This window comes from Phocoena phocoena, chromosome 6 (genome assembly GCF_963924675.1).
Source record: "Phocoena phocoena chromosome 6, mPhoPho1.1, whole genome shotgun sequence".
Lineage (NCBI taxonomy): Eukaryota > Metazoa > Chordata > Mammalia > Artiodactyla > Phocoenidae > Phocoena > Phocoena phocoena.
In genome coordinates this window covers 15586993-15611031 of record NC_089224.1, presented here as the reverse complement: position 1 = coordinate 15611031, position 24039 = coordinate 15586993, and the positions used below count along the sequence as shown (strand labels likewise).

General features: G+C 52.6%; 1 protein-coding gene across 1 annotated transcript; it reads left to right on the top strand.

The window, feature by feature from the left end:
• Positions 1 to 663: 663 nt before the first annotated feature.
• RHOBTB2 (Rho related BTB domain containing 2) lies at positions 664 to 13439 on the top strand. The gene is made up of 9 exons (XM_065878782.1): positions 664 to 870; positions 1503 to 1606; positions 2134 to 2319; positions 2982 to 4000; positions 4291 to 4409; positions 6810 to 6960; positions 10567 to 10655; positions 10987 to 11092; positions 12304 to 13439. Exons 1-9 carry the CDS (start codon positions 679 to 681, stop codon positions 12519 to 12521), a joined length of 2184 nt encoding a protein of 727 aa, XP_065734854.1. The 5' UTR covers positions 664 to 678; the 3' UTR covers positions 12522 to 13439.
• Positions 13440 to 24039: the final 10600 nt, after the last annotated feature.

Sequence of the window (24039 nt, the reverse complement as noted above, 5' to 3'; positions counted from 1 at the left end):
GCATGCAGAAGCCCCCCGTCAGCCCAAAGAGCCTGGGCTGAAGAACTCCGGCATCTCCATAAAGGGGGCCGGGGTTGAAGGATAGCCATGGGCAGGCTGGGGCTTGGAAATCCACAACCAGAGAGGGAGAGGGACAAAGGTGGAGGCCAGGAGAGCTGCTGCCCAGCTTTGACAAGTCCATTAAATTTTAAAGCGGCCCTGCCCTCGGGCATGCTGGGAAGGGGTGGGGACCCGGCCGTGACTCCGCTTCTCTCAGCGGTTTGTTGTTCTGCTGCCACAGCCCTGCCGGCTGGAGAAGGAGAGCGGATGATGACTGAGCTTCCTAGGCAGACACTTCTCTTCCCGGGAGGGTGGGGACTGGCCCTGGGCAGAGTCCGCCTTGGCATCTCTCTCAGGCATCCCCCCCATCCCGAAGCCCCACCGGAGGATGGCGGCAACAGGAGGGAGACCAGAGGTTCACCTGGTGGAGCTGCGCCTCTCAGCCTGAAGGGGCTCCCGTCTCCTCGGCCCCTGCAGAGCTCTTGGCCAGAAAGCCGCCCGCTCCTTCCTCCTCCTCTCCGCTCAGATGCTTGGAGAGGGGGCAGCCCTGGCTGAGGAGAGCAGCTGGCCCCGGCCCTCCAGGGGCTGGCATGCATAGCTGTCTTCACCGCTTCTCTCCTCTCCCTCAGGTCCCAATTAATGGATTCTGACATGGATTATGAAAGGCCAAACGTAGAGACCATCAAGTGCGTGGTAGTGGGGGACAACGCTGTGGGCAAGACCAGGCTCATCTGTGCCCGGGCCTGCAATGCCACCCTCACCCAGTACCAGCTGCTAGCCACCCACGTGCCCACAGTTTGGGCCATCGACCAGTACCGGGTGTGTCAGGAGGTAAGGCTGGGCGTCCGGTGCCGCGCATGTGGGCTTCTTCCCCAGGGATCACTCCAAACGGGGCCTGTGCCTAGCTCATGGAAGCCCCTTAGGGGTCGGGTGGAGGCAGCTGAAGAGCAAGGAGCCCTGGGAGGGAGGCCTGAGAGGAGTGCCCCCCTCCAGGGGAGGGGTCCTTGGCCCTTTGTGTTTTGCACGGCTGAGCTGGTGCCTGGGGCGTAGCATCTTGGGTAATCATAGCCCCCAATAATGGGGAGCCCTGAAGGGGGAAAGGGTGGTGCTTTGGAGAGATGAGAGCTGGCGGTAGGGAAGAAGCTGCCAGCTAATGATACCAAAAGATCAGAGGCTTGGAAGTGTCCAGTTGGCAGGTACAGTTGGGAACAAGGGCAGGCTCCCTGCGAGATCCCGTCCACTGCCATTAACGGTCTGCCCTCTGAGAGTCTCTCACCTCCTGGCCAGCTCTTGTTAGTGAGTCTGCAGAGATGGCACCTGGTTGAAGGTGTTTTAAGGCACACGTTGGGAGGCACTGGCTGTCCCTCCAGCCCCCACGTTGCAGGACCCTCAGGAGTGAGCAGGCATGCAGGGCCTCCAAGAACCGTTGCCCTAGATTCCTGCCCCCCTCCCTGCCCCCACAGGTGCTGGAACGTTCCCGAGACGTGGTGGACGATGTCAGCGTGTCCCTCCGCCTCTGGGACACCTTTGGAGATCACCACAAAGACCGTCGCTTTGCTTATGGGAGGTAGGGAAGGCCCCCGGCTGCCTGCGGGGAGCCAAGTGGATGGCTTTTCCCTGCTTTCCCCGAGGTACGAAGCGCCTCTGTGACACTGAGCCTGGCAGGAAGGAGTGGAGAAAGCAGCGCGGGCAGACCCGTGAGGGGGCGGCAGCCTGGGTGGCTTGCCACCAGGACGCCTGGTTTGAGTCCTACCCTGTTAAGCAGTGGCTCTGGGACTCTGAGCAATTAGGAGAGCTGTTCTGAGATGAGTTTTCGCAGATGAGATGGTAAAAAGTGGTCATTCCTAACTCACAAGAGAGCTATGAGGTCAAAACGAGAGTCTTTGGAAGCTCTAAAATGCTAAGTTAGGGGTGCATAAACTAGAGGTTCTGTTATTATACGTTTTGGGTAAGATCGTGTGAGCAGATCCATATGACAGACGTGGGACTGTAGTGTAGTGGGGTGCAGGTGGGTATGTGTGTTCTCCCTCGTTCCAGGGGCAGGTAACCTACCACTAGCTTTCTTTGCCTGTAACCTCACTCTCCCACCGCCAGATCCGATGTGGTGGTTCTGTGCTTCTCCATTGCCAACCCCAACTCCCTCCACCATGTCAAGACCATGTGGTACCCAGAAATCAAACACTTCTGCCCCCGAGCACCTGTCATCTTGGTGGGCTGCCAGCTGGACCTGCGCTACGCCGACCTGGAGGCTGTCAATAGGGCCAGGAGACCCTTGGCTAGGTAGGGGGTGCTGGTGCCTAGGGAGGGGAAGGCGGCAGATGGGGTGCGGGGCGTGTCTCCAGGCTTCCTGCTCAGTCCTGAGGGAATCCACTAAGCCTCACATCTCTCCCTCCATCTGAAGCGAGCTCATGTAGGGAGACAACAAGAGTTCTCATTCTTTCATTCATCCATCCATCCATCCATCCATCTATCCATCCAGCTATCCATCTGTTACACTGAGTGGGCCATACTGGGCCACGCATCGTGAAGAGAGAAGGAGAGGGAGTCTTTGCGTGAAAGGAGCTTATAATCTTGCTGGGAGGTGAACTTGATAGGTGAACATGTTAAAAACCAACGTGGAATGTTGCATATTAATTGCCAGACAGGTGGTTATCGCTACCACTGTTTTGAGCTGGGGAGATCACCAGGGCCTGGCATAGATATGGAGGGCTTCCTGGAAGAAGAGGTGATCGGAAGTGAGCCTTGAAGGTCTAGTAGGATTTAGCGAGACAGAGGAGAAGGGGAGTGGAAATGAGCAGGGCAGGAATGGGTCTTAGGACACAGATCCTGAGCAGAGACCCTCCAGCCTGGTGAAGAACAGACAGGCTCTGGAGAGCTACCTCTCCCCGCCCCCCACTCTCTACCACCAACATGAATTTGGCTTCCCTTCTTGAACCTGCCAGGCCCATCAAGCCCAATGAGATCCTTCCCCCGGAGAAGGGTCGGGAGGTGGCCAAGGAGCTGGGCATCCCCTACTACGAGACCAGCGTGGTGGCCCAGTTCGGCATCAAGGACGTCTTTGACAACGCCATCCGTGCAGCGCTCATCTCCCGCCGGCACCTGCAGTTCTGGAAGTCCCACCTCCGCAATGTGCAGCGGCCTCTGCTGCAGGCGCCCTTCCTGCCCCCCAAGCCGCCTCCCCCCATCATTGTGGTGCCCGACCCCCCCTCCAGCAGCGAGGAGTGCCCCGCCCACCTCCTGGAGGACCCGCTGTGCGCGGACGTCATCCTGGTGCTGCAGGAGCGTGTGCGCATCTTTGCCCACAAGATCTACCTCTCCACTTCCTCCTCCAAGTTCTACGACCTGTTCCTCATGGACCTGAGTGAGGGGGATCTGGGGGGCCCCTCAGGGTCAGGGGGCCCCTGCCCGGAGGACCACCGGGGTCACCCTGATCAACACCACCACCATCACCACCACCACCACGGCCGGGACTTCCTGCTTCGGGCAGCCAGCTTTGACGTGTGCGAGAGCGTGGAGGAGAGTGGGGGCTCCGGGCCCGCTGGGCTCCGGGCTTCAACTAGCGATGGGATCTTACGGGGCAATGGGACAGGGTACCTGCCTGGGAGGGGTCGAGTGCTATCTTCCTGGAGCCGAGCTTTTGTGAGCATCCAGGAGGAGATGGCAGAGGATCCACTGACTTATAAATCCCGGCTGATGGTGGTGGTGAAAATGGACAGCTCCATCCAGCCGGGGCCCTTCCGGGCTGTTCTCAAGTACCTGTACACAGGGGAGCTGGACGAGAATGAGCGGGACCTTATGCACATCGCCCACATTGCTGAGCTGCTTGAGGTCTTCGATCTGCGCATGATGGTGGCCAACATCCTCAACAATGAGGCCTTCATGAACCAGGAGATCACCAAGGCCTTCCACGTCCGCCGGACCAACCGGGTTAAGGAGTGCTTGGCAAAAGGCACCTTCTCAGGTATGGGACGTGCTTAGGAGCTGATGTCCAGAAGGCGGGGGAGTTCCCTCCAGGAGCCTTCTGAGGTCCAAGTAGCTTTCTAAGTCATCTCAGCTGCTGATGTCCTGGAGATACAGTGGCTCTGCCCCTGAAGCCCAGCGTCCCCGGCCTGAGAGCGTGGTCACGTTGTGCTTCACAGCCTGTGGCTCGGAAGGAAGCAGGTTGTCTGGGCGCACTGTTGACCCTTGGGGTTGGTTGTCCCACGTTCTTTCCCCACGTGCTCACGTGATGCCTCTTCTCCACCCGGACAGATGTGACCTTCATCCTGGATGATGGCACCATCAGCGCCCACAAGCCCCTGTTGATCTCCAGCTGTGACTGGATGGCTGCCATGTTTGGGGGGCCGTTTGTGGAGAGTTCCACCAGGGAGGTAAGGCTAGGATGGGAATGGTTGGGAAAGAGAGGGACTTACTCCCTTCCCATCTGAGGCATCTGTCACTTAATGGTACTTTCCTCAGCCTTGACTGTGTGCACGTCACTGAGTGATGGGCCCGAGAGAAGTTTATGAGATGGTTCCCACAGCCAAGGACTTTCCAGTATACCAGGCTAGGGAAATACGGTAACATCTTAAGTCTACAGTTGAGAAGACACTTTCGATTCGTTGTCTTATATCGTCTCACACGAGACTCTTATAGCGTAGCCTTCCACTTTACGTGTAAGGAAAGTGAGGACCTGGGAAGTTAAGCGAACTCATGCAAAGCTCTGTAAGTAGAAAGGAGAGGGTAGGACTTGAACTCAAGACTTCTGATTCCTTGGCTGTATACATTGTACCTTGCTTTTTCCCGGACGCACGTGAAGTAACTAGAAAAATATTCAGTCTGTCCCAAACTGAATCCATCACTGCTTTTAAATGTAGGTTTTATTATAATTGAGGTATGGTGAAGCCAACAGATCAGGAAAAAACTGCCATTAAAAAGATAGATTGTTATACTCACAGATCTCAACGGGAGGGGCACACACAGCATCTGGGGACATGCAGGGAAGCACCAGGTTGGGTCATGTGGCAGAGGGAGTAAGGGGGACTGTGGGCAGGAGCCTTTATTGTCTCTTCCCTGGGAAGGAAGAGGTGAAGCCCGGTAAACAGGCTTAGGGTTGGCTAGTTTGAATAATTTCATCAGGCTCTGGGGCATAGGGGCTGTCCTGAGTCATCTGGTACCTGGCCCTGGGGTACTTAGGGCAGGGGGAGAGTGGCCTGGAGTGTGAGAGCAGATGAAGGCGACAACTGGGGGTGTGGGCTCTGGATTGTTTGGTTTGCATGTGAAAGGCATGATCTCAGGTGAGGCCTTCATTATCTCTGGGAAGTCCCTCTAGGGTCAGCAAGGCCCCAAACTGCAAAGCGTCAGAATACAGAAACTAGAAAGAAACACTTCATGCCATCACCCGTCCCTTAATCAGGGCCACTCCAACCCCCTGTTCTCACTGATACCGCTGCTTTCTTGGGCACCTAGACTGGAAACACAGAGTTGGAAGGGGCCTATCAGTGTGTCCTTAGAAATAGCCTCTTAAGTCTGTTGTCTCGAGTCTGTTCTCGCCTTTCCATTCTCCCAGCCAAGCCGAGCAGCCCGGGCCATGGCCCCGTTCTCCATCTTCTCTGAAGTCCTGCAACACTGACTGTCCATCACTCAGCCTTGCAATTAACAAGGCCCTTCTTTGTGCAGTGGCTTCAAGTTCTGAGGGTCCACACCCCGTTCCCCCAGCTGGTTTGTGGTTTCTCTTGAGCGTAGGGACTAGGTCTTTTACTTCTGCTGAGTACCCTCGTCAGCGCTGGTCCCTTAGTCAGTACTCAGCAAACACTTGAATGAAAAGCTAGACGAAGAACAGCGCAGCAGAGCGTCCTATGATACAGAGTAGGGATTTCCTAAAATTTCTGGGAAGGACGTCCTTCCGGTAGGCGAAGTGGACGGGTTCAGATTTGAGTCGTCTGTGCTCCTTGAAGCGTGAGTTGGGTTGGGATGTGCAAAAGTGGGAGGCTGGGGACCCTCCAAAGCCGCGGGGCCCACCACTACCACAGGAGCAGCTGTAAAGCTCCAGCGGATCCCCAGCGTAGCCTGGACAGGCTGGCGTCTGATGAGAAAGCAGTTTTTGTGTTGGTTCTGCTCTGAAGAGATCCCAGAGGCCCAGAGCAGCGGCTCCAAGCAGCCCGGAGACACCAGCTGATGTCTGCTTTGCTAATTCGCATCCCACTTGCACCGCTCCCTGAAGGGCTGGGAGGGGCTGGTGCAGGGGACCAGAAGGACTCCTTCACACACCCTCCAAGCCTCCTTCACACACCCTCCAAGCTAGCAAGAGTCCAGGTCCTTTTAAAAGCTGTTGGAGGGCTTCCCTGGTGGCGCAGTGGTTGAGAGTCCGCCTGCCGACGCAGGGGACACGGGTTCGTGCTCTGGTCCTGGAAGATCCCACGTGCCGCGGAGCGGCTGGGCCCGTGAGCCATGGGCTCTGAGCCTGCGCGTCCGGAGCCTGTGCTCCGCAACGGGAGAGGCCACAGCAGTCAGAGGCCCGCGTACCGCAAAAAAAAAAAAAAAAAAAAAAAAAGCTGTTGGAGCCCTGCTCATAGGTGCTCATCAGCTGGGCTCAGCACAGGCTGTTGCTGTGGGAGACCAGCCTTTGGGGAAGGGGGTTTCTGAGCAGGTCCAGGGGCCACGAAGGGGTGGCTGCCTGTTTGGAGTAGCCCAGTTAGCTGGGCCAGAGTCTTCTGAGTTCCTCGGAACTGAGTTACTCTTTCCCTAAAGCTGGACTCACCGCAGCCTGCTCTATTCCTTCCCACCCGCAGGTGGTGTTTCCTTACACGAGCAAGAGCTGCATGAGGGCCGTGCTGGAATACCTGTACACCGGCATGTTCACCTCCAGCCCGGACCTGGACGACATGAAGCTCATCATCCTGGCCAACCGCCTCTGCCTGCCACACTTGGTCGCCCTCACAGGTAACTAAGCTCCGGGGCCTCCCGGGAGGAGGAGTCGGGGACCCCCAGGAGTCATGATTTCTTCTCTCACCTGTCTCCTCCTAGGGGACAGGCCACGAGCACCCAGGGAATACGTTTACATAAAGTGAAATACGTCGGTGCGTACTGGGGTTTGGGTGAGGACATGGATGTAAAGAAACATGTGAGAGGGGCGCTCGGTGGGATCACCTTATAGGCTCTCTCCAGAGGGCATCTTGGCCCAGCAAAGTGGGCTCCAGCAGACGCCAGGGCCTGGTGTTCTTATTAGCTTGGCCGCACTCATGCAAGCTTAAGAAGTCAAAAAGAAAAGAACACGTTCCTCATCTCTCCCCTTCCTCCTTCCTTTCTTTTTCCTTCTCCTTCTTCTCCTTTCCCTCTTCCTCCTTCTTCTCTTCCACCTTCACTTTCCCTTTCTTCTTCTAGAAATAAGACAGCAAACATTGACCTGCCCCTCCTAATTCCTTGATTCCTTGTAGATCCTGAGAGCTCGAGCTCAGCTTTCAGGATGGACCAACCTCAGAGATGGGTTGGAGCAGGGACTGAGGCAGGAGGGAGACCAAGGTGCAGGAGCTCGGGGTCCAAGGGCTGGAGGAGAGATGGCGCCATCCCGGTGAGGGGTGTCTGGGGTCTGCTGATGTTGGAGTCGACATTTGCATTGCGTTGGTGTCGGCGTTGCTACCTGTACTGGTGTTGATGTCGAGGTTAGTATTCCTGGGCGGGTTAGGGGGCAGAGAGCAGGGCCTCAGATACTGAGTTGAGGTTCAGGGAAGGACCCGGTGTCAGAGCTGCTGGGGCCCTGGGCAGATGATCAAGGCTGGGACTGAGCTATGAGGGAAACAGTGATCCCATGATGAGAAATGAGTTGGAAGGTGGGACTTGGTCCCAGGAAGAAGGGAGAAATCATTGATCAGAACCAAATGTGAAGAGCTGAGCCTTAACATTCAGGAGCTCAACTCCCTCTGCAGAGGGAGTCCAGGGGACACCAAGGGCTTCAGGGCAGGGAGCGAGAGAGAGGCTTCTAAAGCTTACAACTGCAGAATTCCCTGGCGGACCAGTGGTTGGTTAGGACTCTGCACTTCCACTGCAGGGGGGCACGGGTTCGATCCCTGGTTGGGGAACTAAGATCCTGCATGCCACACAGTGTGGTCTGTAAATAAATAAATGCATAAATAAATAATAAAGGTCAGAGCTGCAACAATATGTCATCCATGGTCATCCATGAAAAAGTGCTGTGGCCTTCCCAGAGCACAGAAAACTGTCCAAACTCTTAGACCGAGGGATTCAACATTTGAAAGGCTACCTACAAAGAAATGACCCACTTGAAAAAAAACGTCTAAAGGTGTTTAAGTTTGTTTCATCATGGCAGGCGATCAGATACAAGTCAAATAGACACCATTGGTTAAGCACACATGGGTAATTTTCACAAGGTAGCGATGAAAAATGTTAATCACTGCTGCGTGGAAAGGCTTATAGAAAATAACACTGAATGACTTTTCCAGTGAAATGCTCCATACGTGCCGAGAAACACATTTAAAAAATGTGTTGTGTATGTACCTTGTCAAGGATCAGTGGAAAATGCCAAGTATGGTGTAATAAGTGGTGCTTTGTGTTTAGTGATATATGCTTCCTATGAAGTTATTAATTCAAGCTTAAAATTTTTTTTAACATTTATTTATTTATTTGGTTGCACTGGGTCTTAGTTGTGACAGGTGGGCTCCTTAGTCATGGCACGTGGGCACCTTAGTTGCGGCTTGCCGGCTCCTTAGTTGTGGCTTAGCAGTGGCATGTGAATTCTTAGCTGCAGCATGCATGTGGGATCTAGTTTCCTGACCAGGGATCGAACCCGGGCCCCCTGCATTGGGAGCGTGGAGTCTTAACCACTGCACCACCAGGGAAGTCCCAAGCTTAAATTTTTTTTAATGTTAAATATAACACAAATACACATAATATATGGTCAGCTTAATGAAGTATTACAAAGCAAAGGGACCCTTGCCGGCCATACCAGAAGCCCTTCACCTGTCCTTCCCAACCACGGGCCCTTCCCCCGTCCCCAGGAGGAACCACTCTGCCTATTATTCTTTTTTATGGCCTCACTTCCTTACACTTCCTCATAGTTTTATCATCCAAATGTGCATATCCTTCAACACTATAGCATTATTTTATTTTTTATATATCCTTTAAGTTTTTTCTTTTTTAATCTATAAGTACCTTGTCCATGAAAAAAACTTTCCCTTGCAATTTGTTGGAAAAACCCCACTGATCTAGGAAATCTAGATTTTTTTTACTGATTGCGTTTCTATAGTACACCATCTTTCCTGTAAACTGGCCATTGGATCTAGAGGCTAGATCGGATTCACGTTCAGTTTTCTTTTGGTAAGACTACTTCATACATTGTTTCTCTTTTTCATCAAGAAGCATAGATTGTCTGCTTTTCTCTCTTTTCGTGACGTTAGCAACCATTGAATGTCATTGCCTGGATCCATTAATTTATTAGGTGTTGTGAAATGGTAATATTCCAGTTCGGTCATTTTTTTCTTTATCTGTTGGAATACTTCTAAAAAGAGAGAAACTTGCCCTCACCTACTGTTCATTTACCCAGTGGTATAGTTCATGTAAAGCAGGCAGGTGAATGCTTGATTCTTTTATTTACCAGTTTTCAAGATACATTTGTTTCCCTATCATCCTTTGAGAGTGACAATTAGTTTCTTATTATTAAGTATGCTTATGAACTCTCAGATTTGAACATACTCAGTTGGTTTCAAATAACTGCAGTTAGCTTTATGGAAGCTCAAATACCCTACTGCTCCCTTAGCCTGTAGGAGTCTCTTCAAGTTGGCTGCAGAGTCTCTGAGCTTTCTGATTATCAGGAATGACAAGATGTTCCAGGTTCCTCTTGTACATTTCCTGCCCCAGACCTGGAATCAGCCATTTCTCTAAGAAGTCCTGGTTTCTTGTAGCTGGAAATGGGATTTCAAGGCTGCAATCTGTACATTAGAGATGCTTTTGCTATTGGGATGGCTCTTGTTTCTAGGACTTTTCCATGGACTGAGCTGGGAAATATATTTTTAAAGATAAAATACTTTATGAGTTTATAGTGATACAGTTAAAATTCAGGACTAAGAGTGTTTACTTCTTCCATAGAAACGTTTTAACATGAAATACAAGGTCAGTACACAATTTGTTACAAAATTTAAATCAATACGAACAACTTGGTTTAATCCTTAGTTCTGATTCATTGTTCTCAGCAAACCTGAGGTTTAATACCCTCTCCCATCAGTTTCAGTGGCTGCTCTGGGGGCGGGGGCTTTCACCCCACCTATGTAACTACTTGGTGCAACATACGTAGCTTGAAAAATCCTTTTAGGTGATTCTGATCTCCTTCTCTTCCCACCTCCACTCCACCTGGAAAGTCTTGCACTAATCCCAGTTTCCTCACTGGTAGCAGCGGACTTATATCTCCTGTGGCCTTTCCTGGCCTGTTGGGATTCACCCCTTTGCCCTGCAATGGGCCCCTGCCAGGGGGAATAAACAAGTGCCTGTCCACTCCTGTGGTTCTTCAGCCCATTCCTGGCTGTGTGTGTGTCACAGAGCAATACACAGTGACCGGGCTGATGGAAGCAACTCAGATGATGGTAGACATCGATGGGGACGTCCTTGTGTTCCTGGAACTGGCTCAGGTAGGGTGGCAGGGGAAGGAATCTCTCCAACATTCTCAGCTTTGGGCTCTGCCTGCCCATTTGGCAGCGAATGGGGAGGGGCTGGGAGGTGGTGGGTAGGAGGACAGGTTGGAGGTGAGGTGGTGGTCGTGACAGTGCCGAGGAGCAAATCCAGCGTCATTCCCTTATGGTCTTGTGTGGCCTTGCCTCTCGAGGTGCCTCTCGAGTCTTTATGACTTCAGGGCCTTTGCCCACCTGTGCCAAAGCTTTGGCTCTGAAGGCAACTGTAGATGTCTGTGTGCAGACCCCGCCCCTGGGGTCCCAGCACAGATGCGCTCCCGTCTGTTCCCAGTTCCACTGCGCGTATCAGTTGGCTGACTGGTGTCTCCACCACATCTGCACCAACTACAACAACGTGTGTCGCAAGTTCCCACGAGACATGAAGGCCATGTCCCCAGGTGAGCACCCCCGGCTGCACCTGTGCTCGTCCGTCTGCTTGGGTCCAAATCTCTGACCTGACCCCAGGGCACCCGGAGACTGCCAAAGACCCTTGGGCCTAACTTGACCTTGTGGGTGGGGAGCAGCCTGCAGAGGTGCATCCAGCCGGGCAGAGGGGGGCCCGGGAAAAGTGCCGGCGTGGAGGGCAGGGCTCCCTCGGGGACCTTGGGCAACTCACTTTGCCCCTCTGGGCTTCTGTTCCTCCTAAGTACAGTCAGACTAGAGTTGGTATTTTTCAGACCTTTTTGGATCAGACTCCACAGTAAGCAGTACATTTTACCTTGTGACCCAGGACACATACAGAAAAATATCTCAGTTGTTTTTAATGCTACTCATGACCCATGACATTAATTTCATAACCTAGGAATGGGCACAAGTCACAGCCTGGGCAGCACAGGTCTGGGTATCCTCTGGGATCCCTGCAGCTTGGCCTCTGCTTAATTGACGTCTCAGGTCCTGGGGCCCACAGGAAACACATGGGCTCCAGGGAGAGGTGTCGCCGGCCTCCCCGAGTTCCTGCCGTTCCGCCTTGAGGTCTTCGCTGGGCGCCCTCCGCTCTGCTGTGACCCCCTCCCCGCTGGCAGCCTCTCGCTCTACGCTGCCAGTTCTCCCACCCCCATTCTCTCCTCTTCACCCTTCTAGCATTTTCTTTCTAAAGCACAGCTCCAATCGCATCACTGCCCCGGTTCCAAACTCCCGTGGTGCTCCCCTGGCCTTCCAGAATAGGTCCAAACCCCTCAGTCCAGCCTGCCCTCCCGTCTGACCTCCTGCAACACCCGCATCCCCACTTGCCTTGGAAACCTCAGCCCTGCCAGCCACCTCTGCTGTCGCCCCAGCCAAGCCGAGCATCTTCTTGCCGACGGCTTTGCTTGCCCTTTCTCCCTCATCCTTTGCCTCAGCCTGCTTTATTCTCAGCACACACTAAAGCCCTGCGTAGATCTTCCCTCTGTCTTTGAAGAATAACACAAGTGGGAATGCCTTTCCCCGGCACGTACCGTCAGCCCCACTCCCTGGGCACCTGACTCTCTTTAGGGGGGCTCTGTGAAGGGATGTGGTCCTTGCAGGACCGAAGGCCATCTGTGGGTCCCATGGCAGCAGGGCAGGGGTGGGAGTCCCTCTTACCCCTTCTCCTGACATCCTCCTCGTCAAGCCCTACTGCGTTCTGCTCCAGAAAACCAGGAGTATTTTGAGAAGCACCGGTGGCCGCCTGTCTGGTACCTGAAGGAGGAAGACCACTACCAGCGGGCCCGGAAGGAGCGTCAGAAGGAGGACTATCTCCACCTGAGACGGCAGCCCAAGCGGCGCTGGCTGTTCTGGAACAGCCCTTCCTCGCCGGCCTCTTCAGCCACCTCCTCGTCCTCCCCATCTTCCTCCTCGGCTGTGGTCTGAGATGCTGCCACCCTCTTCTGACCCCGCTGCTGTTGCCCCCACTTGTTCTTGCCCCTCTGCTCTTCTGCATCGCCCCCTCCACCTTCCAGGGACAAAGGACTCACATAACCGGGACCCTACGGGGAGGAGCTGCTCTCACCAGCCAGCATAGCTCAGCAGAGAGAGGAGGGAGCCAGGCCTCGTGGGTCGGAACAGGCGCCCGGGGAGAGGTCCCGATTCCTCAGCAGGGCAGGAGACGGCTCCTGGGAGGTGGGGAGCGGGGAAAGGGCTGAGGGCTGTGGCCTCTGGTCTCTGGGTTGGAGAGCCCTAGAATCAAAGGGAAACTCTCCCAGCCGTGAGGCCGTGTGTCTTGGTCTGCGGAGGCAGCCTCCTCCTTGTGAGAGGCCGTGAGCAGGCAGGGTCCTACCTCTGTTGATCGGCTGTTTGCATCAGTGGACTTAGAGGGTTGCAAATGTTTTGTGGGCATTTGCACGTGGAACCTACTCAAATCCTCACTGGAGAAGTCAGGGTAGAAATTAAGCCTTCAGAACCCAACTCAAGGTTTCCACCCCTGGGGTGCGGCTGCCAGAGGCCGCAAGTGGAAGGCTGGCCCTCTGCCAGCATCCCTCCAGGGCTGTGGGCATCCAGGCCTGAGAAGGGTGGCAGAGGTTGCTCAGAGCTGCAGGCCTAGAAGCAGCGCCTCTTGGTGCAATGAGAAACTTCTTTCTCCCCCCTCCTTCACCGCTCAGATTTGGAGATGGAAACGAAAGGAAACAGCTGGAACAGGGGGAGAGAAGGAAGGGAGTGATGGGGGCCTGGGTACAGCAATCCCATGCTCCTTTGGGCTCCTCCCCCTGCCTCTGGTTAGCACGGCTTCTCGTGGGGTAAATTTAGCAAAAAACCCCAAACAACAATGAACAGAATCACCACCAACAAAAACATTGTCGCCTCTATCCCCTCAAAGGAAGAAAGACAGAAAAAGTCCCTGTATGGCTTACATTTCTATAAAGCCAAACAGGGTTCCCCATGTGGATGAGGCAATGGTTGAGACGGTAGAATTGACTCCAGTGCTTTTCAGGAAAGCAGTGTCGCCGGCTGTGACCAAGGACGCTCCGGCCCTGCTGGTTGACCCTGGGCAGCGCGTTGCATGCCCTCAGCATGCTGGGGATGAGGTTTCGGGGGTGGGGAGGGTGGGCCCAGGAATCTCTGTGGCGTTGGAGCCGTGCGTTCGCCCATCATGAGAATCGGGCTATCCTCACCTTCATCAGGTAACTCCATAACATATGAATGTGGTGGAGGGATGGGGTGTGGTAGGGGTCAAAGGTCAGGAGAAAGGCACTGACATGGAGAATAGGAGACCCTGTAATGAAGGATCATAGCACATGGCCTCACTCAGTGCTGGCTGGTGATAAAAGGGAAGGAGAAAAAATGGGGGAATTGAACAGGAGCGAAACCAAGGTCAGTCCAGAGAAGAGGAGGGAGGAGACTGGAGGATTAAGACAGTAGCTTTGGGGAAAAGCTGGGTCGCAACTGACCCTCTCCACATTTTCTAATCCTGATTCGTATTTCACTCCCCACACCCTTTGTAGATTTAGAAGACGGAGCCCCTCTGATGAAGGTGGAGCCCCTCTGATGAAGGTGGAGCCAGAGAGACTGAGCTCCTGGCCTCAGAGCTCAGGAGTCACCTCGTCTAAGAAAGATGCTTTAGGAAGAGGAACTGGTTTTCGGTCCCAGGGCCCTGGGTGGGCTCCACCACCAAGAGGCTGGCTTTAGGTCTGGGATAGAGCAAACCCAGAAACAATGGAAACTCTGCATCAATTTTTTGGTGCCAAGACCTAGGGATTTGAAATTAAGTCCTCGTCAAGAGAAGGAGCAGGAGGTGGCAGGTCAAGGGGGTCTAGAGTGACTGTGCCCCGTGTTGTCGGAGCCCCAGACTTGGAGGCCATGGCTGCCTCCCCTCCAAGTCCTTCTCCAGGTGGCGGGCTGGGAAAGCAGACGTGTGCTGCCCTCTAGTGGCCGGTTAGCTCCTTGCCGCTGAGCTCGGGGCGAGCCTGAGGAGCAGTGGGCGGGGCAGAAGGGGAGCCTCCAAGGTGGGGGGTGCAGCTCTGCCCCAGCACCTTCACTGTGCGGGGGGGACAGAGGAGGGGCCGGGGGGCCTCCCGGGAACTCTAGGTGGGTGGGAGAGCCAGGGCCTGAAGTCCAATGGCAAGGGAATTGGGGCTCCATGAGGTTGCAGGGCTGAGCCACGGGGCCCACTGATGAGGATGCAGAAAGGCCAGAGGGGACAGAAAGGGAAGGTGGCCCAGGAGCTGCAGGAGGCCCCAGGTGAGGGGTCACAGAATGACCCCAGCAAGCAGGGCCCCACCCCCCCTTCCCACCAGCTCTGTCAGAGCCGGTCTGCACCTCAAGGGAGCCCAACAGGCCCAGGTGTGGCCCAGAGACATCACCTGCGGAGGCTGTGGGGAAGCCGGGCCAGGCTGGGGTCCCTCCCGCAGGGGAAGGGCAGGGAGGAGGGGCTGGATTCCAGTCCCCCAGGAACCTGGAGCCCGGAAATCCAGAGTCAGAGCAGGAGACACACCCATGCAGGGCGAGCTTGAGCCCGAGGCATAAAAGGGAGAAAGATGGAGCGGGTCACACAGCAAGAACACACACCCCTGCACCCAGGTCACTCAGCACTGCTCCAGAGAACAGTAGGATGGGGGAGAAAACACACACACGCCTCTTTTTATATAAAATTGCATATTTAATTTGGTCATGAATTCATAAACACATGAATATTTTGTACCTAATGGCCTTTCTTGTATTGTTTGATATTTCCAACAAACTCTTCTAAGGTGGGAACTTCCAATGGAGAGGAGCATGAAAAGATACCCAACCACTAATGAAACACTTATTAAGTGCCTATCGTGGGTCAGGTGCTATTTGGACTGGATATAAAACAAAAAAGACAACTTCATGCTCTCATTCAGCTTACCTTAAATAAATAAACATGACAAACACTGACAAGGCTAATACTTTAGATGGGCACTTAAGGAAGTCCTCCAAGAAAGGAACAAGTGAGGTGAAACGTGATTGGCAACAATTCATTTATTTCTCCTCTGAAGATGAATGCAGAGTGTCCACAGATGGAACAGCAAAGGCAGGAAACGCCTGACTTCCAGGGAAGGGAGGGGCAGCAAAGTGTGAGCTCTAGAAGGAACAGGGAAAGGGCTGCAGCACCAAGGCCACCGAGGTAGGACCCCTACCAAACTCCACTAGAACACCATGCCCTGAACATGTCTAAATACTCAGCCAATTCTAGTTTGGGCCCAGCCATACCACTCTTGGATACACAAAGTTCTGAGATGGAAAAGACCAAAAACTTGAGAATTACTACTTCCATAACATTATCTTGCCACGACTGGAATACTACAGAGATAGGTGGGTCGGAAGGAGGGCTGAAGTGGTTACAAAATATTTTTAAAAGTAAGAGAAAGTGGTCTACCATCCCTCCGCTGAGGGTGCTGCCATGCATCTTCCTTATTTAGACAGAGCAGTCAAGTGAGGAAACCTCCCACCAAGCGCTGGGAGGGGCAAATGGAGGAGAGGAAGAATCACAAAGGGAAGCCAGCTTGCAAGCCTTTATTCTCAAAACAAGATTGCAATATAGAGATTGACCAAGATAGCAGAGAAGAAAGACCCTGAGCTCGTGTTCTCTCACAGGCACCCAAAATGACAACTATTTGCAAAACAACCGTTGATGAAAAAGATCGGAACCTACCAGAATAGATCTTCTGCAACTAAAGACAAAAAGAAGGAACCACAATGAGATGGGTTGGAGGGGGCAGACTCACAGTGTAATCATGTCCCATACTCCTGGGTGGGCAACCCACAAACTGGAGAATTCTGTTGCAGAGGTTCTTCCCCAGGAGAGTTCTGAGCCCCACATCTGGCTCTTCAGCCCAGGGGACCTGCACCAGCAAGATGAGCACCCAGAGCATTTGGCTTTCAAGGCATGCAGGGCCATTAATTTTGGGTGTCCCAAAGGACTGGGGGAAATAGAGACTTCACTCTTTAAGGGCACACATAAAATCTCATAAAATGCACTGCGACCTAGGGCAAAAGTAGTAATTTGATAGGAGCCTGGGCCAGACCTACTTGCTTGTCTTAGAGCACGTCCCAGAGAGGCAGGGCATGGGTGCGGCTCACCCTGGGGACATGGACGCTGGTAGCAGCTGTACTTAGAAGCTCCTCCTACTGCTGGACACTGGTGCTGATAGGCATCATTGTGGGATCCTCCCTCTAGCTCATGAGCCCCAAGAGCTAATGAGTTGGGTGGGGGTGGCCAGCCCCACCCAACAGCCTGTAGGCACCAGTGCTGGGATCCTTCAGGCCAAACAGCTAACTGAGCTGGGACACAGCCCCAGCCATCAGCAGACAAGCTGCCTAAAGACTTCCTGAGCCCACAGACACCTGTAGGCGTGCCTCCAGACATGACACTGCCCACCAGAGGGCCAAGACCCAGCTCCACCCACCAGTGGGCAGGCAGGGGCCCTGCCCTCCAGGAAGCCTTCACTAGCCTCTGGATAGCCTCACCCGCCAGGGGACAGACACCAAATGCAAGAAAACCACAATCCTGCAGACGGTACACAGCAGGCAAGACCCTGTCTGTCCTGGGAACAGCTGGGACCCAGTCCTGCCCACTAGCAGGCCAACACAAGCTTCAGGACACCCCAGACCCCATACCCAACTGTGTCAGGAGCTAGCTCCCCTGCACCAGCGATATGACACCAGCTCTGGAATTCCTGGGCCCTGCAGCAGACCCCAGGACAGAGCTCTGCATGCCAGTAGTCTGGCACTAACCCCAGGACCTGGCTTCAGCCACCTGACTGAGGACTTAGTGGCCTGGCAATAAGCCTTGAAGCAATGCTCTAGTCATCCTTCCTATGAATATGCCTGACACAGAGTCCTTGTGCAGCCAGCGGGATCCCAGGAGGCCTCACAATGCACCCGCCCCAGCCTGCAGAACCCATGATAATGTGGTAAATTTCCCATTTAGCACATATCCAATATGGACTAGATGCCACTCAAAGGGTTCAGTGCAAGTTCTTTCCAAACCTGGCATTGCCCAAATATCCTGAACCCTCACTGCAGGTGAGCACAGAGGGACTCGTAGGCACATAAACACTGGGATGCCACTGGCTGGAGCCAGGACCCTGCACAGGAACTCCCTTCCCAAGATGATCTTGGGAGGCCTCAAGAAAGTGTCTTCCCAGCATCCACACCTGTCTAGGCATTGCCTCACTCCCTGCCTCTGGCCATCCCTCTGGCTGGAGCTCTGCCACTGAGGTACCACCACACCTAGCTCTGTGTCCACCAGCATCAGCCCTTAAAAGCCCAGCGTTCTCTGGACGGGGGAAGACAAATATTCCCTCCCTTGGTGGCAAACTCGGCTATGGGGTCTCGGGCAAGGTTGCTCAGGCCCCTGGCTGTCAGTGACTCTCCACAGGATCAGGGGAGCTCAGGCAGTTCAGCTGGACTGGTAGCCACTCCACTGGTCCTAAGCTCCTATTTTCCTCCCAAGCACAGCAACCTCAGGCTGGCTGGGCCCTGGGGTCCTCGCCTTCATACACCGTATTGCTGGAGTTAGGTGATTCTCTGCCCCTCCTGGATGTTCTCACACCTCTAACCAAGGGATCCCAACACAGATGGGCCCATCCACACAACAGATGGACCTAATTTCAGCTCCAGCCTAGCCAGTTTCCCCATGAACTGAAACCAACCTAGTTCTCAGTATTATCCTGGTTTAGCTGCTTTTCAAAGATAAACTGAAACCTAGTAGGGTTGAGTAGCTTTTCAGAGATGACAGAGGTGGGAAGTAGTAGGAACAGGAATTCAAACCTTGATCTCTCTTGAGAGAACTTGAACATCTTTGTTCTTCCTACTCCTGCAGGCTGTGTGCCCTTTTGCCTGTTACTCTCTCTGACCTCTCCTCAGATACGTGGGAAAGGCTTACTCCGACCTGCCCCCAGAGCAAGCCCCAGAGACCCACTTCTGAATAGGGAGACTAAGGCAGAGGTGGAGGGAAAGGGCTGAGCAGAGGACAGGAGGAGCCAGGGAGCCTGGGAGTAGGGCCTGGAGGATCACTGAAGTCACTGGCAGAGAGAGGGACTTGAAAGGTCTGTCATCAGGGACTCCCGACCTCCCAAATGGTGCACTGGCATGGGCTACTGGTACTCACTGCCAAAGTCAAGCACTGACAAGCTACAGAGGTGAGAAGAAACTAACAAAAATCAACTAGAGGGTTCCAGTTTCTGGTCTGGGATATAAGGAGCTTGGAAGTCATCACTCCCATCCTCAAAACAAGGAAACTTGAACACACTGAAAAGTCAACAACTTTTCTTAGACTCCTCAGGGAATTGAGGTCACAGGGCAAACCACTGCCTTGAAAATTAGTGAAACAGGCAGACACACAGAGTCACAGCTTACTTGAGTGAAGCCCAGGAGTGGAAGCTAGATGCCAGAGCCAGTAGTGGTGCAGGAGAACTTACATTTTCATTGATGAAGTGCTGGAGGCTTGACGTAAATGAGCTTGAGAGTTAAAACTCCAGGGGAGTCCAGTTGCAGGGAGGCCCCACACTTTCATGATTTTTCCTTCAGCAGCCTTATTAGGTTCTCAAAGCACAGATCAGAGAAAATCCCTTCCTGCTTCTAGTCGGGGGAAGGGGTGGGGGGAGGGTGAATGTAACCATTTTGAAATATGCTCTGAGCATTCTATTCTACTTAACAAAAGCCTGCCCTCAAGAGAAACGATTTAAACAGAACGTAATCTATAGCGTTGTTTTTAATAGCCTAAGTGACTGTGGAAAAAGGGTAATCCCCAACTCCATCGCCCTCAACCGTTCCTGTCTCAACTCATGGAGGGAGTGGTACAGAGAATCATTTGTGAAGGTCTGGGGTCCATGGACACAGGCTCACAGAGACCTAATTATAGACTACAGAATATATCCTACCCACCACAAACCTCACCACCACCTCTAATAGAGCTCCTATATAAGAGGGGATTACAACTAAAGGAAACGCATACCTTAGACCTTATTTAAGAAGTCTCTAGGGAAGTCCAAAGACAATAGGGGGGACAAAAACGAGGGTATGAGAAAAACTTTTATCCTCTGACACCTATAGCTATGCCAAATAGTAAGAAGAGTAACTGCCAGCCAGATAAATATAAAATCTCACACTCAAGGCCTATTTACTTCAGTTTCTTTCACTCGGTCCACCACGTCCAGCTTTCGACGTAAAGCTGCAAGCCATAAAAAAAGACACACACATAAAAAAGCAGTTTGAAGGACAGAGCAAGCATCAGAAGACAACTCGATTATGGCAGACATATTGGTGCCCGGGAGTGGGATTTCTGGGTCGTACGGTAATTCTATGTTTAGTTTTTTAAGGAACCTCCATACTGTTCTCCATAGTGGCTGTACCAATTCACATTCCCACCAACAGTGCAAGAGGGTTCCCTTTCTCCACACGCTCTCCAGCATTTGTTGTTTGTGAAAACAGGGATTATTTAGAAGTGTGCATCTTAATTTCCAGACGTTTGGAGGCTCTGTACGTCTCACTCTCCTTTTTATACAATTTAAAGCTTCGACTTTGGACACAGTGGAATAAAATGCCATTATGTTTGTTTAGTTACTTTATAGAGGTCCTCCAAATATCACTGAAGTGAAGTTTTGAAGTATTAATTTTACATAGTAGTTCTCAGACTTTTGCACCTGTAACCATAAGTGAATTCCCAAAAAATATGTAACCCTGGCTGCTGGAGCCATGTTTATCAGGGGAAGTTCACAGACACAGGAATAGTGGGGCGTTTGTGGGTCCCCACTGCACACTCTTTTCTGGGCCAGCACACAGGGATCCAGTAGGGATCCAGGGTCCAGGAGAGGGACCCAAACTTTGGGCTCTGGTGCTTTATGTGTCCATGAAGTCTTGAGGAAGGCTGGCCTTCCTCCTGCAGGGAGGCAGTCTTGAACAAGTTAGCCCTGTCCTCTCACTACTTCAACAACCATAATTTTCATTACTCCCTCTTGCTCCCCAACCCCACTCAGGTAAAAGCAGAGTTTCTCATGGGGTTGCCAACCTTTTATTTTTCAAACATTATCAACATCGTTTCATAAAAGGAAGGACATTCGAACCCCTATTAACTAAGAAGCACATATTGCAGAATAAGCTCGTTTGCCCTAAAAGAAGACCCTTAGGTATTTCCATGGACCATCCTTGATTTCTCCATAATGATACTGAGTAGTGCAAAGTTGGTGCTCAAGAACACCTTGGATGATGGTGTGCTATCAACAGCTGCTGTGAAAGAAAAAGCTGGCATCCTTGGTGGCTCTATGGGCCGAGGAGTTGAGACAGTAGGTGATGTCTCTGTGCTGTCAGTGAGGGCTGTCCTCTGCCCGCACCCCTTTTAATCCCTTTGTATCCCTACCACCTGAGGAATGAAGGGCAGTGATGAATTATTGGCAGAATTGCCCTGTCTGATAAGAGGGTCACCTGCAAGCCAGAGGGCCCGGGAACACATCTCTCCCTACCCACCACTTAACAATCCCCTTGAAAGAAAGGTGCAAATTTGTAATAGCTGTACCGTTAAGATATGCAGTCTATGATTCGGAAAACTGTGACTCCTTTCAATTTTCCTTTTGGAAAATTGTGCCCTGTTCTTGGAGAAACATGACATTTTGGAGGGAGAACCCAGGCCAGGTGGCCAAAGTCTCTGTCAAGTCTGTTTCTTCAGCCAATACTTTGATTTCAAGTGAGGGCGTTGGAGATGAGTGCACCTTCACCATGACAGCCTTTCCCTGGTATCACTGGCCAAGGTTCCCTTTGGTGAATATTACGTACAAAAGGTTGCCCAGCACCTACCTCGCTGCTGCTCCTGGGATCAGGCATCTCCTTTGCACACCCTGTGGATCGTGGTCCTTTCTCTGATGCTGTGAATGTGTCACTTGTTAAACTATTATTTCTTGAGGGCTGTAAACTATTATTTCTTGATGTCTGAACAAGTTTCAATTCTGCAATTTCTATTTCATTCTTCTTACGGATTGAAAAACACTAGTGAAATTCCTCATCTTACAATCTATGCTCCTTAACGTTAACCCTAGTCTTCTTAAAGTCCTTGGTCTTCCTCTCTCGGAGGCTTCCTGGGCGTGATTCCAGTGGGCTGGTGACGTGGACACCAATGAGCTTGACAACATGCCATACTCCACCCAAGCCTGGAGATCTCCGGTGTCTGGGGGAAAAGGCAGGGGCCGTGAGACAGGAGACAAGAATGGAGGTAAATTCAGGGGTAAAGCCCAGGGAAGAGTCCATAGGTCAGTTGCAGGTCAGCTATGTGCCCTCTGTCCGAGAAGACGCCCCTCAGTGTGGGATGACCAGCTGCTCTCAGAGAGAGCGAGGCTCCTGGGCCCGGCTTCTCATGTGATACTGGGCAGATCCTATGCACAGAGGCTGTGGCCTGCAGGGGGCGTCTATCAGCACCTCTGCAGGGGTGAGGGGCCAAAGGGGGCCGTGGGCAATCTCTCCCAGGAGAAGTCACCTGTCCTGGGGCTGGGGCATCAGTCCCTCAGACCCACACCATCTACCTTTCTACCTGGGTTCCAAGCCCAGCAAGGCACAATCCTGACTTCCCCAGTGTAGGATTTCCCCAGTGTGTGACAAGCCAGGCTACCTGGTGTGTGGCCACCTACCCCGAGGGTATAGGTTAGCAGGGCAAAGCCCGTCACTGCCCCCTGGTGAGGCAACTACAACAGCAAGGTGAGCTTTTGAGAGCAAGGGTCAGGTGTCAGGGAGGAGAGGCAGAACCCCAAGAAGGGACCCATCGCCCAAGGCCACATCCTTGTCCACTTCTGTGGGGTCAGTCAGCTCCAGTGTCTGCTCTGAGGTCACAAGACCCCACAGTACTGGCCATCACAACCACCTGCCTCAGAGCAAAACAAGAGGGCACGAGAGCAGGAGGCCCATATGAAAAGTGTGGTCCGTTGAGGAGGTGCTCCCTGGGCCAAGTGACAAGCCATGGCTTCTCAGGGCACAGCTGCCCCTAGACTCAGCATAAATGTCTGAGCTGTGAGCCCATTGATTCTGGGAAGGGTACCAGCACAAGGTGAACAGATGCTCCATACTTTGAGTTAGGCAAGCCAGGAGCCAAGCACTGACAATCAGCCTGCATTACACCCTCATGTTTCACAGGGCAGGAGCCTCTGGTGTGGCAGGGGGATGGGGCCTGCCCTGAGGTCACAGCAGAGGAGGTTTGCTGCTGGAAGGCCATACACAGGATAGCTGTATAGAATGTGATCAAAGGCTCTCTGGTGCTTCATGCCATTCAAAACCAGGGGCTATTAAAAGCCCGAGGGTAAGATACCGCCAAATTCTTGCTGAAATTTCTGAGCCCATCCTCAGATCCCAAATTTTGCACAGATTGCCAAAAGTTCCATGGACTTCTGGTCAAGGACCCGATTCATCTGGACTGCTCAGTGCACAGCAAGATTGCCAGGACAGGGCCTAGGGATCTTGCCCACACAGCGTTCCCTGACATTTGCTCCTGGAGAACCACCTGCCCAGCTACCGACATCTCCTCCTTCCCTCTAATCAGGCTAAATGCAACTGGGAGAAAGGCAACACAAAAGGAGGCAAGTGTGGAAAAATAAACCCGACAGTGCTGTCTCTCCCAGCCAAGACTAAGAGCCCATGAGTCTACCCACTGCACTCACCTGAGAGCCCCCACACATCACCAGGAGCACAGAGAGCACACAGGCCATCAGATACACCTGACCTCAATTTCCTCCTGAGAGAGCACTCAGGGGCCTCCCTGGGATTTGGAGGTGTCAACAATTCACTGCATTATGGCTTGTGCCACATAGCAATTTTGAACAAGGATTATAGTACCAGTAAACTTTAAGCACTGCTTTAAGTCCAATCACTTTACGTTTAAAGAGAGAGGAATTGGGACTTCCCTGGTGGCACAGTGGTTGGGAATCCGCCTGCCAATGCAGGGGACATGGGTTTGATCTCTGGTCTGGGAAGATTCCACATGCCACCGAGCAACTAAGCCCGTGCTCCACAATTACTGAGCCTGCACTCTAGAGCCCATGAACTACGACTACTGAGCCCGTGTGCCACGACTACTGACGCCCGCGTGCCTAGAGCCCGTGCTCTGCAACAAGAGAAGCCACCGCAATGAGAAGCCTGCTCACCGCAACTAGAGAAAGCCTGCACACAGCAACGAAGACCCAACGCACCTAAAAACAAATAAATAAATGAATGAATTTTTAAAAAGAGAGAGAGGAATGGAATATTTTAAACAGAGACATAGGAGTCCTTTAAAGGGCCAAAAAATGTTGCTTGCAGCTTTTCAAATGGGAAAGGAAACAAAAAATGACTGGGTTTGCTGTTTTCCTTGAATTTGTCTAGTACTAGCACTAGATAATGTTGACCATCTTCATGCTTGATCACAAACATGATGCTGTAATGTTCAAACTGTTGGTGAAACTTTTTTAATCTCATG